General features: G+C 47.1%; 1 protein-coding gene across 2 annotated transcripts in view; it reads right to left on the minus strand.

Annotated features, from left to right (window-relative positions):
* Nucleotides 1-1,227: 1,227 nt before the first annotated feature.
* Ret (ret proto-oncogene) overlaps nucleotides 1,228-19,601 on the minus strand; it is a 43,074-nt gene continuing 24,700 nt past the window's right edge. The window contains exons 11-20 of one of the 2 annotated variants that reach the window (XM_036182406.1): nucleotides 19,172-19,428; nucleotides 17,108-17,255; nucleotides 15,318-15,425; nucleotides 14,188-14,402; nucleotides 13,953-14,075; nucleotides 12,239-12,309; nucleotides 10,961-11,098; nucleotides 10,454-10,553; nucleotides 4,838-4,985; nucleotides 1,228-3,530 (exon numbers count right to left, since the gene is read on the minus strand). In XM_036182406.1, coding sequence (XP_036038299.1) covers nucleotides 3,373-3,530; nucleotides 4,838-4,985; nucleotides 10,454-10,553; nucleotides 10,961-11,098; nucleotides 12,239-12,309; nucleotides 13,953-14,075; nucleotides 14,188-14,402; nucleotides 15,318-15,425; nucleotides 17,108-17,255; nucleotides 19,172-19,428 — 1,466 coding nt within the window. In that variant the 3' untranslated portion in view covers nucleotides 1,228-3,372. Of the gene's footprint in view, nucleotides 3,531-4,112; nucleotides 4,986-10,453; nucleotides 10,554-10,960; nucleotides 11,099-12,238; nucleotides 12,310-13,952; nucleotides 14,076-14,187; nucleotides 14,403-15,317; nucleotides 15,426-17,107; nucleotides 17,256-19,171; nucleotides 19,429-19,601 lie in introns of those variants that run through there. The other variant, XM_036182407.1, reaches the window with a different exon arrangement.

Raw genomic sequence — 19,601 nt, forward strand, 5'->3', positions numbered from 1 at the left:
CTTTCTGTTCGGGCTGGGAGACGATGCCAGACTGGCCAATCTGCACACTGAAGAGTGGGTCACAGAATCCTTGCTCATATATGTCTTACAGCCACAGAGGTAAAGTCCTCAGCCTTCCTGACCAGCCCTCTACAGGCTGGGGAAGCTTAATATGCTATGTGAACATGCTTGAAGGAGGGATGGCGTCCCTCTATCCTGTCTAGGGCAAATGCTCTCTGTATGCAGTGGGAAATATGCTTCCCTGTCAATTCTTCTTCTATATATGAAAACATTTATCAAGGACCTGCTCTTGGGATATATTTAGCTAGTTCTCCACCCAAATAAGCAGACCACATGGCCTGAGGAAGGAATCCTTCCTGGGAGTTGGTATGCTTTCTAGGGGAGAAAAAAAAAAAAAAAAAACAGACACACAGAGACACATGACCCTCATGGAGTCTATGCTGTTGAGAAGAAATTGTTCCCAACATTCTAATGTAAAACATTGCCCGAGGTACTTCTGAAACATTAAATTTCTTTCCAGCTTTTGCAGTCCAGACTGAAGTAAGAGAAAGCAAAGGTTGGCAGGGTGGCCTGGCATTTGGCCTTGAAGGATGAGGTTGTTGCTGGGTGATACATGCAAAGTCTGTTGTGCACATGTGTGTACACTGGAAAAAACTCAGGTTCCTAGCACCCAACACGGTTACAGATGAGACTGGTGTTACTAACGAGTGTTTGCCCTGGATGAAGGAGCTGATGGGGCTTGAACAGCCCCAAAATATCAAGGCTAAAACAAACAGAAGTAGCTGGTATGTTAGGCTTTCTAAGTGGCTGACGTTTTCCTTCGCCATCTGTGACTTTTATTCATGGCTATGCAGATTTTAAGTTTTAATGACTGAGACACAATTACTGAAGCTTCAGGAAACTAACAGTTAAAAACTCCAGAGCACAGCATCACCACTGGCCACTGCCTTGTTTTAAGGAAGATGGCCTACAGGAAGGAAATCCTATAATTGCAGGGTTAGGCAACTTACCACTTAACTATCGTAGGGGACAGAGGAGTAACACCCTGCCTGTCCTTCATCACTGTTGCTCTCACGCTTGCTACAAACACCCCCACCTTCACCTCCACTGCTCTCCCATGGGTATGCCCATAGATTCTATGTGACATTTTAATTATGTGTAGACACTTTAAAACCAGCAACCTGATTTTTTTTTGTTTGCAAACAGGAAGTTAAAAAGAGAAAATTGACACATTTTATGATTCATCATTTTATTTACACAACTGAAATGTCCTTAGTCACCTTGATTACAAAAACAAATTGACACGGCATGGTTTAATAGCCTTTCTTAAATGGATCTTAACAAACTTTAAAGCTGACAGATTGCTACTTAATACTCAGTAATATTTATTTAGTATGTGGTAATTTCTGCATATATGTAGAGGAAAAAAATCTGTCTGATAGTGCTAACAAGTATGGGTACTTGAACAAGTATGGGTACCTTTCTATCTCAGGGACAGATGGACACGTGGTTATTAAGTGTTAACTCCCCACAGATGGGCCAGCTATTTAGATGTGGAGCTCTCAGCCCAGGAGAGCCAACCTGCTGTGGCCACTCGTACTTACTGTGTACGCATGTTGAATAATCTGAGTTTATCCTTATTTTTTCACTTAATAAAACTATCATTAAGTACATCTGAAAAACAAAAAGGGTCTCATGACTAGAGATATTTATATATATATAAAAACAACTTATCACAGTGTATCTGAAAAAAAGATGGCCCAAACTAAAGCCATATTACATGCCTAAATAAGCATTTTTTTTTCATCTTTCTGTCTGGCCTGGCTGTGTGTGCACACAAAAATTACACACTCCTAAGGCTCTATCTGGTATACTTATCTGAGCACTCTCAGCCACATAAAATGTCAAAATTTTACTGTGTTTGTGAAATGCCCATAAAATATAGTATTTTACTACGACTACTCAGAGTCCTATCACAGTGCTTTAAGTCTGAAGACCAGGCAGTGTTTTGGTAATGTGACCTTTTCCTGGGAAGTGACAGTCCAGAGACAGCCAAAAGAGCTGCTGAGACTTCTAAGCGGCACCCCGAGACCCCAGAGGAGGGTGGAGTGTCCGTGGCTACAAACCATCAGTACAGAAAGTTAAGAACCTTACAGGTGAGTCATGGTCAGAACCAAAGAAACCAAAACACGTGCCGTAGCAGCATAAACGACAGACAGGAAGAGCCGACCCATGTGCCTTTCACACGAGCTCTATAAGAGCCAAAACCTTGTTCTCTCACCTCAGCCATTTATCAGGGCAACTTCTAATACAACTAGCTGAACTGTTCTGTTCTTCTCTTTGGGCGTGAGCTGACAAGACACCAATTACAATGAGACAAACCCACCTGCCCCGGATGCAGAAAGTGAGTGCACTCTTTGGTGGTGGGATGGACTGCAGGATGGTGTGCTAGGGGGCAGCCTTTGTGGCTTGAGGCCTCTGCTGCCAGCAATTCTGGGCCTGAAGGCCACTCCACTTCAAATGCCCCCTTCTTCATCCTGTTCTGGTCAGCTGGCAGGAGTCACTCAGTGCTGAGCGCGTGAGAATTATGTAGAGGGCTCAAGGGGGAAAATACGTCTTGTGGGGCCACTTCTTTCAAGCTGCCTTGTCCATAGCAAGGGCAGCACCAAACCTCTCCATTGTGCTAAATCTAAGAGCCATTTAACCATGACAGAAACAAAACATTTTCCTAAGAAAAGGTTGTATGGTTTTTTTAAAAAAATAAAAACAAACAACAAAAATCTATATTCAAGATGTCATATGCCGAGCTGAGGACTGCCCTGAGGCCTCTTCTCCCCTCCAGCCCTGGTGGGCTCGGATGCTGCCACCCAGACCCTTACTGGGCTCTCATTCTAAACAAGGACAGGTCACTCTGGCCTTTTTTTCAATGATGTTGTTGTCTGTGTGCTTCATGTTGAAAATTTTTTTTTTTTTTTTGCGTAGTGGGTTTTTATCAACCAGGAAAATACAGTTCAGGAACAATTTCTCATACAAGTTGTGAATGGCAGACCCCACACAGGTGAAGCCAGAGCTCATGGTGGCTACTGATGAACAGACCAACAGAGGTGCTACCCGACACTAAAAAGAGCCAGAGCCTCTAAGCCAGAGACTTGAACACCCACCCAGTGGGGCAAGTGTGCCAGGAGGGAGGACCACCAGCTGGTAAACTCAAGTAAAACCACTTTGGAAACCAGCTAAAACAACTACAGAAAAACACGTCTGCCACCGTGGGCTGGTCTTGGCCAGTGTGATGGGCACAAAGGGGCCAGTGGACTTGGTGCTCTTGGTATGTTTCTTCCCCCTTGGGAGTCCATTACCGGTCACAAAGAAATGTTAACTATCAAATGTGTCCATTAATTTTGCCGCTGAGGGTGAAACCATCCAGTTAGCATATACACTATCATTTGCATATCTTGGGAACCCAGTGCTAGTGCCATCGGCTCTCGTGAGTGGTACAGGACTCTCTCCAGGCCAGTTCGGGTCTGACATGCCTAAAAATGAAAACAGATAATTTGTTCTGCACTGAAGAACTCAGACTTCATGTGCAGACAGTAAGGCCTTGGCAAAACTCCCCTTGACGGTTAAACCAACTTGCGCTCTCCGTGCCAATTACATGAATGGTTTTGCATCCCACGTTTCCAAAACACTGTTTTACTTTCGGCAATACCACGTGCTCCTGGCAAAGGTAATTTAGCAGACTCTACCAGTCTCAACGTCTATGAGTTTAGACTCTCCAATCTGAAATAGATCTGGTGAATTGCCTGGCTGTTTTCCTAGAACAGTGTAATGCATCAGCAAATGGGCTGGACCACACAGCTTCCTGTAGTGGGAACACTGTAGAAAATGTTCTCAGGTAAAGGAGGCTATTCATCTGTCATCCCAGCTAAAATGTAAGGAAGGCTTCCTTTCCCATGGAGGGTGCCCTGCAGCATCGTCAGTACTCAAGGCAACTACACCCAAAGCCAGTGAGGACTTGTGACTCAGGAAGCAAGTGGAAAGAACCTACCTTAGCTTGAAAGTGCTCAAAACATCAAGAATTCAAAAAGGAACAAGGATGAAGTTAGGAAGCAGAAAAAATTTCAAGTATTTAATCCAAGACAAAGAAGGAGTTTTGGCAAGAACCATATTTACTGTCCATTGCAAGGCCACAGCACCACAGACTATGTTCTTTCAGAAAGCATTGGCTCAGTGTTTAGCACTGGCTTCGTAAGTGACAACATTGTAACGGGGTGAGAGGGTGCAAAGGATGTGACAGTAACAGTCTGGTGTCTGCCCAGGGCCCACGTGGTTTTCCTGCTGCCCCACACTGCGTGGCGGTGGACGAGTAGCTGAAAGCGGGAATGTGGAAGGCTTTCGTGAGGTACCCATCAGCGCAGGAGCAGCCTGGGATCCCCCCAGCTATGTTCCCACTGCAAGCTGGGGATGCCAGCTTCCCCTGGCTATACTGAATCCTTCCCCAGATCAGGAAAATTAATCTAGGAAACGAAGTCAGAAGTACTGCGAGTTGCTTTCCCAATGTCCCCTGAGAATTCTGCTCTAATCCGCTTCTCCTGTGTCATCTTAAGTTGCTGGGGTTGCGTGGTAATGACACTTATTTCCACATCCTTTTAGAAAGACATAGCTGCAAAATGCCTGAATGTAAACTGGATGCAAAGTCGGAAATTTACAAAGAAAAGGGTGCAGAGTAGGCTTTGGTTTCGTTAGGATCAGAAACACTCTTAAAAAGCATTACAGAGAGTTGGGATGGTGCAGAAGGGACAGCGTGGCTAGAATCTAGTAAATGCATGTGAAATTCTACCATAGAGTTTGTTTTCAATCCATGTGGAAGGGAGGGAGCGCGGGAGGGGAGCGCTGTTACAGTCCACCAGGGGCGTCTCCTCTTCTGAGAGGCCATCATCGTAAAGCAGTGAGTCAGACGGGGTGGATGCTGCCAGGTCCAAGTAATCCTGGAAGAGAGAGAGAGAGAGATAACCACTCATCTTTGACCCTGGACCATTCTAAAACATACTCAGGGCCCCATAATGCTCATGGGACAGAGGCTCTGGCTGTGTCCCTACCCTATACTGTCTCTTGGCCTCTCTTTAAGACCACAGCCCTCTACTCAGGAGGATGGCATGCGGCATGGCACTTTGGTTTCTTAATCCAGCCAAGAGCAGAAGACTGGGGAAGTGGCTTCTTGTATTCTTGGGTCTGAAAGCATTTGCTGTGGACCCATTATTCCTGCAAAAGCACAGTGTGCCAAGTGGTAGATTCAATCCAGTGGATCCTTTCCAGCTTCCCTCCCAGGACCTCTGCATTCCACAGAGTCATTATGCCAGGGCACAGATACAGGCTTCAGCTCCCATGAACAAGGAGTGTCAGGTACTTGCTACTTAGGTTACACTGCTTAACGATGTAGACAGTTCCAATGTTGTCCTGGCGGTTTCTCAACACAGTGGTTTGGTCATCTATTTTTACTGATGCTCAGAACAACCCTGTACCTACAGATCTGTAAGATTTTCTCAAGAAACAACAAAAACTGTGTGAATGAGTCCAAAGCTGTTTCCCACTTTCTCTTCTATTGATTTTTATGTTGAGGTCTTTGATCCATTTGGAGTTTTGTGCAGGGTGGTAAGTATGGATCTGTTTGGGTTCTTCTATTGCAGCCGTCCAGTCTGACCAGCACCACTTGTTGAAGATGTTGCCTTTTTCCACTGTGTATTTCTGTTTCTTTATTAAAAAAAAAAAAAGAATCAGGTGTCCATAGGTGTGTAGACTTATGTCTGCATCTTCAACTTGATTCCACTGATCAACCTGTTTTTGTGCCAATACCATTCTGTTTTCATTACTATAGCTCTATAGTACAACTTGAAATAGGGGATCATGATACCTCTTGCAGTTCCTTTATTGATCAGGATTGTTTTAACTACCATGGATTTTTGTGTTTTCATATGAAGCCGAAAATTATCCTTTCAAGGTCTGTAAAGCTCTGTGTTGGAATTTTGATGGAGTTGCATTGAATCTGTAGATTGATTTTGGTAGCATGGCCATTTTTACTGTATTAGCCCTACAGATCCATGAGCATGGGAGATCTTTTCATCTTCTGATATTTTCTTCAATGTCTTTCTTTCCTTTTTTTTTTTTTTCTCGAGACAAGGTTTCTCTGTGTAGTTTTGGTGCCTGTAGACCAGGCTGGCCTCGAACTCACAGAGATACCTCTGCCTCCTGGGTGCTGGGATTAAAGGCATGCGTCCCTGCCACCACCACCCAGCTTCAATTTCTTTTTTTCTTGAAGTTTTTATCATACCAGTTTTTCACTTGCTTGGCTAAAGTTACTCCAAGATATTTTATATTATTTGAGGTTATTATGAAAGGTGCTTTCCCCCCCGGATTTCCTTTTCAGTCTGTCATTTGTATATAGGAGAGCTACTGATTTCTGTGAGTTAATTTTGTGTCCAGCCACTTCACTGAAAGTGTTTACCAGCTGTAAGAATTCCTCAGTAGAATTTTTCAGGTCTCTTAAGTATACTATCATATAATCTGCAAATAAAGACACTTTGACTTCTTCCTTTCCCATTTGTATCATTCTGATTTCCTTCATCTGTCTTATTTATTGCTCTAGCTAAGACTTTAAGTACTACACTGAATAGATACAGAGAACGGAGAACTTTTGTTCCTGACTTTAGTGAAATGCTTTGAGTTTCTATTTATGTTGATGTTGGCAACAGGCATGCTCTAGACTGCCTTTATTATGTTGAGGTATGTCCTTTGCATCTCTCCTCTCTGCAGGACTCTTGTCATGAAGAGATGTTGAATCTTGTCAAAAGCTTTTTCTGTGTCTAATGAGATGATCATGTGGTTTTCGTCTTTCAGTTTGTTATATGGTGGATTTACACATTTATTAATTTACCTATGTTGAACCATCCCTGGATTTCTGGGATGAAACCTACTTGATCATGGTGGGTGTTCTTTTTGATGTGTTTTGGATTCAGTTTGCAAGTATTTTATTGAGAATTTTTACACTTATATTCATAAGGGAAATTGGCCTGTAAGTCTCTCTCCTTGTTGGGTCTTTATGTGGTTTAGGTATCAGGTAATCATGAAATGAACTAGGCAATTTTCGTTTTTTTCTATTTTGTGAAATAATTTGAAGAGTAGTGGCATTAACTCTTTGAAAGTCTGGTAGAATTATGTGCTAAAAGCATCAGGCCCTGGATATATATATTTTTCAGAGCTGAGAACCAAACCCAGGGTCTTGCGATTGCTAGGCAAGTGTTCTACCACTGAGCTAAATCCCCACCCCCCTGGGTATTTTTTGGTTGAGAGACTTTTAATGACTGCTTCTATTTCATTAGGGGTTACAGGTCTGTTTAAATTGCTTATCTGATCTTGATTTAACTTTGGCAGGTGATATATATTGAGAAAATTATCCATTTATTTTAGATTTTCCAAATTGATTGAGTGCAGGTTTTTAAATCTGTCCTTATAATTCTCTAGTTTCCTCAGTGTCTGTTGTTACATCTCCCTTTTCATCCTAGTTTTGTTAATCTGGATATTCTCTTTCTCCTTTTAGTTAATTTGGCAAATAATTCCTCAATAGAATACTGTTAGCACAGGTATTGAGATCAACCATTAATAAATGGAACCTCATGAACCTGAGAAGCTTCTGCAGAGCAAAGGACACCATCATTCAGACAAAGTTGCAGCCTACAGGATGGGGAAAGATTTTTACACCCCTACATCTCATAAAGAGGTAAACATAATATAAATAACTAAAAAAACCTGTATATCAAGAAAACAAAATAGCCCAATTTAAAAAAGGGATACAGATCTAAACAGAATTTTCAAAAGAGGACACTCAAATGGCTGAGAAGCACTTAAAAGAAATGTTCGACATCCTTAGTCAACTGGGAAATGCAAATCAAAACTACTTTGAGATTTCCTCTTATACCTGTCAGAAGAGCTAAGGTGACAAGTGAGAACTCATGGTGGTCAGGATGTAGAGGAAGGGAACACTTACCCATTGCTGGTGGGGGTGCAAATCTGAACAGCCACTACAGAAATCAGGAAGCTGGGAACTGATCCACCCCAAGATCCAGCTCTATCTACCTGGGGCATACACCCAAAGGATGTTTCATCCTACCGCAGAAACACTTGCTCAACCTTGTTCATTGCTGCTCTATTTCTAATAGCCAGAAATCTTAAAACAATCCAGATGTCTCTTGTAGATGGATGGATAAAGAAAATGTGGTGTACTTGCACAATGAAATATTATTCAGCCATTAAAAAATTAAACCATGAAATTTGCAGGTAAACTGATTGAACTAGAAAAAAAAAATCATCCTGAGTTAGGTAACCTAGACCCAGAAAGACAAACATGGTACATATTATTTATACGTGGATGTTAGCTTTTAAGTCAATGGTAACTAAGCTATAATCCATAGAACCGCAGAGTTTTAGTATGGAGTAAGTATGGAGGGAAGGATCTCCCTAGGAAGGAAAACAGAATAGTTGTGGATAGACGGGGTGGGGGCTGGAATGGGATGTTCAAACAGGGAGTAGTAGGGAAGAGGAGATGGGGGAGAGAATACAGGAGGAGATAGATAAATTAAGGACCATTAGAGGGCTAAGTATGAAAACCAATACAGTAGAAGCTTCCTAAAACACGTGTGTGTGTGTGTGTGTGTGTGTGTGTGTGTGTATAAATATGTGTGTGTATATATATATATATAAATAAATGTGTGTGTGTGTATAAATGTGTGTATATATATATATATATAAATAAATGTGTGTGTGTGTGTGTGTGTGTGTGTGTGTGTGTAAAGGCAATATAAATGAAATTGCCAAATAATAGGGGAGAAAGAACCCCATTTGGCTATCACCAAATGAAGCCTCCATTACTAGGAATGGGTTACATCTAATTGAGTCATTGGCCAAAGGGTCCAACAGGAACCCCCAAACAACCCAGGTTGTTGCCAAGGCTATAGTATAGATTAGTCTCCCCAAAGAGTAAGCAAGGCTCTGTTGCTGAAGACCTGCACAACTCACTGAACATGGAGACCTTGAGCTGGTGCCCACCTGAGCCTTTAACCTGTGGTCCTGGAAGGTACTCTGCTCACTACCAAAGGAGAAATGCAAACACCAACCCAGCTACAAATCCTTCCATCTACAATGGTGTCCTCCAACAAGATGTGCTAGTGCAATGGCACAAGCTCGCGGAGCAACCAACCAATAAGTGATTTGACTTAAGGACCACTCCTTGAGATAGAACCCATGCCGAACACTGCTTGGGTGACCGAGAACTTGAGACTAGACAGCCCAGGGATCTCAGAGAAAACAAAATACTACTATTCTACTTACTAAAGGAACATAGCAATCAAATGACCTCTAAATGACACTGTGCTGTACTCACAGATGAGTGAGTGCTTTGCTCAATCATCACCAGAGGAGGCTCCTCCTGCAGTAGATGGGAATCAATACAGAGACCCACGGCCAGACAATACGCAGAACATGAGAGACTTTGAACACTCAGCCCTAAGTGGGATGTCTCCATCAAATCCCTCTCTCCAAACAGGGACTTTCACTGAATCTGGAGCTGGTTCTCAGCAAGTCCCAGAAATCCTCCTGTTTCTGTCCTTGTCCTTCATAGCACTGGCCACACTTGGCTCTTTTTTTTTTTAATAGATGCTGGGATTTGAACTCAGGTCCTCAAATTGTGCAGCTGCTCCTCCCAGCTAAGCTGTTTCTCCAGCAACCCAAATTTTACTTAGCAACTGCTAAATTTTATTCCTTGGAGCCTAGATTGTGCACTTCTGCTTTTGGAATTTGAAGGAAGTGTAACTTTTTAGTACAGATGAAGACGCGTTCTATGGAAGTAGGGTGGGCAGGACAGCTGGGTTGTTCGCTCTTGTTTCTCTGTCTCCCTGGCATCCAGTACAACACAGCACCAACAGTTGCTCAATAAACATTAGGCAAAAACCAATCAACCTTCTCACCACAGCAGAGACTGACTACTCCTGCATGTTGTGTTTGGCTCATAACCAGGCTTTGGAAACGTACATGACCAGTTAATAAATCCGGGGGACAACATAACTTCTTCAATACAGAAGACCTGGCATGCCCAGACTCCTATTCCTGTAGGTCACATGTGGTGACAGGAAGATGCCCTTGAAGGGACACTCACATTCCTGGGTGCCAGAATTCTGAAATAGTCTCCAGTACTTGCCTGTGAAGAGAGCTCTTGCCCGAAGACAAGCTAGAAATCAAGATGTTATCGTTACTGGAAGGCCCTAGAGGACTGGCCTGCAGGGCAGGTTTTCACCCGCTGCCTGCCCTCTGGGATAGTGCAGACATCTTCCTCTGGCCTTATAGTGGGGACAGAGAGCCTCAAACTACCATCCCGCGGTGAGCCTATGGCAGTGACTTTGGGACTCACTCTGCTCTTGACCATCATCTTCTCCAGATCCTTGCTGATGTCAGCAAACACTGGCCTCTTGTCTGGCTCCTGCTTCCAGCACTGCAGCATCAGGCGGTACCTGGAGGGAAGCACAGGCAGGGGGTGACACCCAGGCAGGGCCGCCACAGCCGAGTCTCCACTTCCTAGGCTATTCCACTGGGCCCAAGGGCAGGGCACTGACAATGTGGCAGGGCCCTCTGGCGGCCTTCTCCGCAGGCTCACCATTCTTTCCTTACATCAATAGGAGTAAACAGCTCTTAGAAGTTCCAAGGAACCAGCCCTCATGTGGTCAGGGGCCCCACCATCTATCTCACACCTGTTGATGGCTGTCTGACCTCTGCCCCATCACTCCCCAGCAGCCACCTTATTCAGGGTTAGTGGCACTGGGCTTTACGGGAAGGAGCAGAGAATGAATGCTTGTTTTACTTCCACCCAGGGCCCAGGGCAGGAGTGGCAGAGAGAGGCTGGCCATTAACGTCTACTCACATTTCCTCACTGCAGTTGTCCGGCCTCTCCATCCTGTGGCCTGTCTTCAGAAGGTTGAAGAGTCGTTCAGGAGGAATTCCAGGGTAGGGGTTGCCCCCCAGGGTCACAATCTCCCATAGCAGTACCCCAAAGGACCACCTGTGGTGAGCAAGGGAACCAGTAAGCAGTTTCCTGGCCCCTGAAGCCTCCTTGGTGAACCCCAGATGTTTATATCTTTAGCCTCCAATGCCTAAGTGGATGATATAACGGGGTTTTAGCCTAGTTCTGGCTGCACAAGCAGGTGCATAACAAGAGCTGGGCAAGGTCCACCTGCCTACCTAGACCAGCCCCGGGATGCTCAAGTCCCTCCCACACTGCTGCCATTGGAGCAATGATACTTAAAGGGGCAAGATCCCAGCAACAGAACTCAGGGTGTGCTGTGAAATTTTTATAGTTTTGGGACAACTTTTATAGAAAATATTTAGTAGTAAAGAAACACTATGGGGTGGGAATAAAAATAACACAAAACACGTATCACCTGGCAATAAAGTATATATGTGCACACCATAGAAGCATCAGGAGGGAGGGGCCTACTGGGATTCAAGGCTGTTAGTCTCCTATTGTATTTTTCTTTGGATTTTCCAGTCCTTCTAAGTCAACATTGTTATCAGAAAACTACTATTTAAAATTGCTTAAGAAAGACCTCTACTTTCATAGCTCACTCTATTCAAGACCTGCATGTCTGCAGATTACAGAACACTATAGAATCAAGATTTGGGGTTTTTGTTTGTCTTTTACAAACAAGTATTTTGTTTTAGAAAAACCAATCATGTCTTGTCATCTGATGCAAGAGCAAGTATGGGCTCCCATATTTAACCAGTCTGGGATACACCAGTCCACAAACTCATAAAAGACTACCTGTGGTGGACTTCCCAACCCTTGCCTGGGGGCAGTGAATATCACAGGATGCCCTGTCCAGGTCACATTCCTTCCAGCACTTTGGGAGGAGCTGTTTGCAGGTCCTACCCAGAGGAGAGGAGGGAGGTGTGGAGGAAGTCACGGGAGGGAAGTGGCATGTGACTGCCCCACCCCACCCCACTCCTACGCATTCCACTGTGGTTGGCAGAACACTGCTGCCTGGGCCCAGCCACTTGCTGAATGAACAGCTGATTACCTCTTAGCCTGGGCCAACACTGCAGATGAGTCTTGGGAACCAGCAGTATCCCCTAGCCAAGCTGCAGAGACAGGCATCATGGACCAAACCCCCCCACCTCCCACAATGGCAACTTCCACACTTACACATCACTTTGGGTGGTATAGATATGATCGAAAAGGGACTCGATTGCCATCCATTTGACAGGAATCCGGCCCTAGAGGTAGTGAAAGAAGGCATGAACACAGTCTGAGCTCTGTAACCAAGACAGTCGGCCATGTTCCTTTACCCCAGCTCTGGAGGGAGCATGGGGTACCAGTTCCTGGGACTGACCAACTATGCACAATCTTGAAGGGGTCACAGCTCCAGCCTGAACCTTTAGCTTTATTGAAATGCTACTGGAGTGAAGGCAACCATCCACAGTCACAGAGGACAACTTTTCATATGCCACAGCCCTGTGAAGAAGCAGCCCAAGAAATCCACCTATAGCAGAGCTGCAAGAGCGCTGGGGAACCCTGAGTGGGGCGGAGCAGCGCTCCCCAGCACAGAGCCAAGAGCTTGTCTTGCAAGATAAATTCCTTTCTAGTATCCCAAGAGTGTATGCATTTGGGAAACCAACTCCCAGTTTCCATCTGTAGACTCGGTATGCCATAACCAAGGCTCATCTCAGAACCCTTGAGAGAAGAAAATGTTTGTGTACCAAAGCTGGATTTTCCTTCTCTTAGGGATCTTCCTGCATCTCAGAATGAGCATTCCCTACCCCCAGCCCCAGCAGCAGTGTGGGCATCTGACTGAACAAATCCTTTTCAAAAATACAATGAACAGCTTTAATGGACACACCTTGTCCTTGATCCTCACCATTTGCCCAGGCTGGCTCCATAAGGAAGTCTTAGGAATGTATCATTTTAAAAAGCATACATCCTCCGTCATGTCTATTGCTCGAACTTGTCTGTGATTATGCCCTGAATGAAGTATGACCGTGCATCTGATAGTGCTGTCTGAGGAGTCTGCAGCCTGTGTTCTCAGGGGCTGCTAAAGCCCCTGGATGCCATACCTGTGCACCTCCACTGTGACCGTAGTCCTCCCTGAAAGATATGTATGCATGTCTGCATGTATGTGTGCATATGTGTGTGTGTACAGGAAGTCTCCGTCACACCCTCTGCTGTGTGGCACAGCAGCCCGTTCTACTTCCTCTCTGCAGTTTTGAGATCTGTAGTCGCCACAGAAACCCCGTAACAAACACACACAGCCCTCCTAACCCATGGTAACACAAAGAACCCATGACCCTTACAGCCAGGCAGCAGCAGAGAAAGCTGTGTGTGTGTGCTGCCTCGAATGCCTGGTCATCAGGACCCTGAGCGCTCCCATGAACTTTTCATGCCTGTGTTGTCACATGGGAACTTTGGGAGAGCAGATGCCAGGTGACAAGGCAAGGCAGTTACCATGGGAATATGATGACGTCAGTGAACAGATGTCCACATACTGCTTGGACTTGGAGGAATTTCTCAAGACCCCCGAGATGCATTTCTGGACCCACGTTTACACAGAGATCCCAGTGAGATGCCTACATAAAACAACAAAACAAGGCTGATCACAGGCCCGTCTATTCCACTTTTCTCTCCTAGGAGCAGAAGGGCAGTTACAGAGCCAACAGTGGCCTCCTTCCACAGAACTGGGGGAACTGCAGAGAAGAGACTAGTTCTATAGTATTGGGAAGTCTTGGGAACTGACTAAAAGCACCAGGGACGGGACAGATTTCTACTTCCCCAGTCATTCTAAGGGTGCCACCCAACCCTGTCAGTACAGCTGTGAGCCCACTGCCCCACCCGGAAACTCGCCAGCGCACGCATGGCCAGGTACCTTGCTTTTCTTTACATAGGAATCTTCTTCGTAAACATCTCGGGACAGCCCAAAGTCAGAAATCTTCATCTTCCGTCCTTCAGCCACCAAAATGTTCCTGGCAGCTAAGTCTCGATGTACCAGCTGTAGAAGAAAACAAAAAACTTAAGACAAAACGGCAGGACCCCTCAGGTTGGCCAGGGTAGGCAGGGGCTGGGATGGGCACCAGGAGTAGCATAATGTCTGTGGTGCTCACCTTCATCTCAGCCAAGTACTGCATACCCCTTGAGATCTGCCAGGCAAAGGAGATGAGGTCACCCATGGTCAGCACCCGTTCATCCGGGTGGTCTAGGGAGCTGGAATTGCGGCTGCCTCCACTGCCCACATAGCCAGGCCCAATCTTGCGGCTGTCACGGAGGAATCCTCGCAGGGAGCCATACTTGGCATACTCCACAATGAGAAGAAGTGGCCCTGGGGAAGGAGAAAGGCAGCCCTGGGCATGGGGTCAGGTCAGCCTCAGGCTTCAAGGAGTATGGTGGGGAAGGCTGCAGGCTCTGTTACCCTTCCAGCAAGTGGGTGGGCCCAGATCTATGGCTCAATGGATCATGAATCTATGGAAGGCCAACTCACTCCTGGTCCACACTGACCATGTAGACATCAGCTGCTTTCCAGGTACGGTTAAGACCTTCCCCATGGAGCCTGAGTCAGTGGGTACTGTTCTTAACCCTATCCTGGGAGCTACCCTGCCCTGACACTAGAACTTCATACTTTTTTCCATCCTTGGTCCTGTAGGCTGGAGAGGGAAAAACCAATGGAGGCAGGAAGGCTTGTGCAAATCTGACGGCTCAGCCTAGGCCCCAGCTAGCTCTGTACCTGTCTGTCTCCCTGTTCCTACCTAAACTCAACAACTAGGGGTTCAGTCAGGCCTAGGTCTGATTCTGTGCCTTCCTCACACTCTGTGTGCGCCCACGCGCGTGTGCGCACACATGCACCAAAAGTCTTTTGGCAAAAGAATGGGCGTGAAAAACTAACGGGTAGTGCAGACTTGTCCTTGTCTGAGAAGGTGATAAAGCTCCTTCCCTGCAGGGCTGGGTCACCTGTGGGCAACAGCACACTTGTTATTCTGTAGGCCGCCAGGGTGCACTGTTCACTCTTGGAGCTCCCCAGAATGGGCGCCAATGCTGGAGACCTGCTCTCAGCAGGCCCAAGGAGTGCCACGGCTCTGCTCAGCAGCAGACAGATACTCTCCAGCCCAGGAGTGGAGCCAGATGCCCAGCCTTCCAGAAAGGGGAATTACGTAGTGGGTAAAGTACAGCAAGGGGCAGAAGAGGGGTCCCAGCCCTGCTGGCGGTTGCCCCCCACCCCACACCATCTGACCAGCCTTACCGTCCTGGCTGCAGGCCCCATACAGCTTGATGACATGAGGGTGGTTGACTTGCTTCAAGAGGTTGAATTCAGACAGCAGGTCTCGTAACTCACTCTGGGAGGCATTTTCTGAAACACAGAAACTGGGCTTGCTACAGGCCTTGGGATCCCCCTGTGACCAGCTGAGTGTGGAAAAGACTGCCCTCCCCCTCACAGATACACGGCCTGGATTTACATGGAGGCCCTCAGCACCCAGCTGGTTAGGGCACCTTACAGTCCTCAGTGTCAGACAACAGTGGCTTCATATACCCCTGGGAAAGGGGCCCATAGAGCTAACATCCACATCAGCAGGACCTTCCCACCGAAGTCTCCAGGGCCACTGCCTATGGGTACGGCAGCATGTCTCTTTAGCTGCCATCTTCAGCAGAGAAAACCCTGCAGAGAACACTCTTCCTGGTTTTTTTTTTTTGTTTTTTTTTTTTTAAATTTTTTTTAAGACAGGGTTTCTCTATGTAGTTTTAGCGCCTGTCCTGGATCTCACTCTGTAGACCAGGCTGGCCTCAAACTCACAGAGATCTGCTTGGCTCTGCTCCCCTAGTGCTGGTGGGACTCCCTTCCTTTTTTTAGTCTTCCCAGAAGGAGAGACATCTTGCCTATGTCCCCACACACCTGCTTAGAGACAGGTGCTGGAGAAAGGGGAGGACCCAGCACTGAGCCCAGATCTCCCGTTCTACAATCCGCCCAACACCGGCTTGGAGTCCCGCGGCCCTCTCTAATGCTTCTACTGAATGCTTGGAGCTTATGCTCCCTCCGTTACTGTGCGATCCTGTGCAAACGCACCAGAGTGAAGGCAGCATTAGCAATTTGCGACACACCACACATCAGGCCTGCATTTTCCAAATGAGCTAGAGTGTCATACTTCTTTTGAGTGCCTAACTATCTGGCACACTGTGAAGATGATCAGGTTTCACCAAAATCATATGAAACACAGGTCCCGAGGGCAACCAGGGTTGGTTCTAATTCTCACTAGGCACTTTAATATGGAGGTAAACAGTGTCAGACATGTAACTCTTCCTGGTTGGCTAGCCAGTGACACACTGTCGCCTGTGGCATTCAGAATGGTATGGGATGAAGGACAGACACAGCTGGTAGAACCCTTGAGCAGGCCTAGGAGGCCAGGAATCTGAGGATTGAACCTGGTGTGAGTGTCTGGGAAACACACAGGGTGCTCTGTGTGTAGTCCCTGACCATAGCTATGAACCAGCTACATTCTTCACCATGCAGTCTGGCTGCCACAGGGCCCTCAGTCCACAAGGCTGGAGACCTGACCATGGTGAAGGCTATCCACCCAGTGCAGCCAGCCTCTGGTCAGAGTCACACCCCGGTTCTAAGAAAGGTACAGGTGCACATGGAGAGCCAGACCCAGGACATGACTGGTCACAGGAACAGAGAAGACCCACAGGGTTGCTGGGATGGGGGATAGTTACTACAGAGAGGGTCTCTTCACTGAGACCCCAGTGGCCTCTTGGATGGGAAGAATAAATATGGCAGACTGGAGTGCTGGCGACTCTCAGTTTAATCCCAAAGGGCCTTAAAACTTTGTCAATGCTGGGCTCTTCCCTGACATGGTACAGATACAGTACTACAGCATCCTCCATGAGAGCAAGGTCTGCACCTTGCCTCTTCAGAACACGGGCTACATACCCATGGGGTGCTCAGACTCCAGCTGCCACGGCAGCAATGAGGGCTCTGCAGGGGGTCTCAGGAAGGGGGGCCACAGCCACCCCCAGATGCGGCTCCTGGAAAGGTACCTTTCAGCATTTTCACGGCCACTGTGGTGTATCCTGCTCGGCCTTTTAGACGAAAGGCTGTCGCCTTGACCACCTTTCCAAATTCTCCTTCTCCCAGGGTTTTCCCAAGAACCAAGTTCTTCCGGGGAAATTCCCACTTTGGATCCTCCTATATTGGGGTAGAGACAGGGGCCATTAGCAGAGAAGGGAGAAAAGTATGCTGGGCAAAGCTGAGCAAGAAGGCAAGGCCATTAACTACTAACCCCTAACCCTGCCTGGACAAGGGTCAGCATGCAGAGAGCTGGTCATACCCATCACTTCACAACTCATCCACTGAGGACACCATGGCCAGGCCAGGGAGGCCGTAAGTGAGTCTCCAAGGGAAGGGCCCGGATGCAATATCCTTTTTTTTTTTTTTTTTTTGAGCTGAGGATCGAACCCAGAGCCTTGCGCTTGCTAGGCAAGCACTCTACCACTGAGCTAAATCCCCAGCCCATGGATTCAATACCTTAACTTGCCCTGTCCCCACTCCACCAAATACTCCAGGACCAGTTAGTCTCAAGTTCTTATCCTCAAGGCCAGTTGGGTCCAGAGATGCTTGTGGCTGACTAGACAGCAGCCCAGACCCAAGTTTTCCCTGACACCCCCCACCCAAGGCTCCTAGAGGACGGAATAGACCCCATGGCCCGGGACACTTCTCAGCCCAGAATCTCCCCACAGTGCAAACATTCAGAGCAACCTCCTCGTGTGGCTGCCTGAGAAAGAAAGGCACCACTCAGGGAAACTCCCACCTTGAAATGTGAGGCAGCTGGCTCCTCCCATGGCCTGTCCCATGCACCCCACTTTGCTATATCCCAGCTTCAGGTGACAGGCAAGGCCCCCGAGGGCTTCAGCTCCTGAATGTCTTTTCTACTGCTCTGCCTTCACGTGTTGCTGCTGCCATTTTTCTCTGGTATCTGGCATGGCGTGAATGGGAAGCCCCACTGTCTTTAATGAAGTGTGATTATCTCATGGAAATAGCCTGTTCCACTGGGCATTTTAACCTGTGGATTACTATGGAGATGACTTCCTCTTAAGCTGTGCTACCTAACTGAAGCAATGATTTTATACAATAATATGTTAATTTACATACAACTTTGATTATTAAGGGTTCTTAATAAATATAGTAAGGGATTATGATAAAGGTTAGTTCAGTGGGAAATATAAGTAAAGGTAGGATACAGTGTTGCCCCCACCCTGATAAAGCAGGGGCTGAAGAGGATAGAAAATAAAAACAAGGAAGTGTCATGTAGCTGAGATGAAGGAGTTTCTCTTGAGGAGCCATATAGACTGTGGCTTAGGTTTAATGATTAAGAAAAACAACTTGAGTCTGGTCTGCCAGTCCCTGCAATGAAATCCCCAACCCTTGTCTTCTGAGCCTTCTTCCTCGTGTGGAACCAGTGCCAACAGAGAGGGCAGGGTATGGGGTCACAAGGGCTTTGCCACCTTGAAACTAGAAGTTCCTCAGTTGGATTCACTCTGGGATTAGAAGGGTCTAGATCAAAGCTGGGATATACGGGGGACGGAGTGGTTCTTCCGGAAGGTCCCGGCCAGATGGCCTTATCTGCACACTGTATGAGTGTGCCTAGCACTATAAGGCTCCCACTGGCAGTATAGCTTTGTCAGGTCTTTGCCTTTAAGTGGCCTCCTTAAAGGAAGGCTGTCTGCAGTCCTGGAACTACCCAGCATTCCAGTCCTTGGGAGAACCGCCCCCATCATTCCTCAGCTGATAGCTGAGGCGTATGTAGTTCTCATTCTGCGTGTTCCTCTGTCTCCCTAGAGAGGCAGGGTTAGTCAGGTCCCAGCCAGGCCCATCTAATAAATCAGTACCTGTCACTTCCTTCCTAGACAAGTCTGCCTTCATAGCCTAGCTTCCCACTGGAAGGTGAGTGTATGAGGGCAGGGATACCCCCTGTTGTTAGCCCTATGTGGCAGGAGATACAGGCAATGCCACATCAACCATTTGTGGGTACCCCAAGTAGTAGAGAAAGCTCAGGTGGCCATATATCCTCCAACACTGTCCACCTACCTCTTGGGGCCCCTTACCGGGATCTTGAAAGAGTCCACAGACACCTGGTTCTCCATGGAATCCAGTGAGGGCCGGCGGGTCCCTGAGGAGGAATAGCTGATTGGGAAGCCCTGGGCTGGCCGGCAGAAGGTCATTTCCGCGGAAGCGATGGGCGGCTTGTGTGCATGCTTGTGGTAGCGGTGGATGCAGAACGTGGACAGCAGGATGGAGATGATGAAGGAGAAGAGGACAGCAGCTGTGATCACTGTGCGGCACAGCTCATCACACAGCGGGCCTGTGGCAGGGCACAGTGACGGGTTTCAGCAGCCTGGCAGGCACTGTGCTGTGAAGGCCTGAGAAGCCACTGACCAGGGAGAGGGCCTGCCGTGCTGGCTATCCCAGACCACTGTCCACTTTCTCATGGCAAACACGGGGACGGAGCACACTGCCCGGGTCAGACAGTAGAGG

This window comes from Onychomys torridus, chromosome 3 (assembly GCF_903995425.1).
Source record: "Onychomys torridus chromosome 3, mOncTor1.1, whole genome shotgun sequence".
Lineage (NCBI taxonomy): Eukaryota > Metazoa > Chordata > Mammalia > Rodentia > Cricetidae > Onychomys > Onychomys torridus.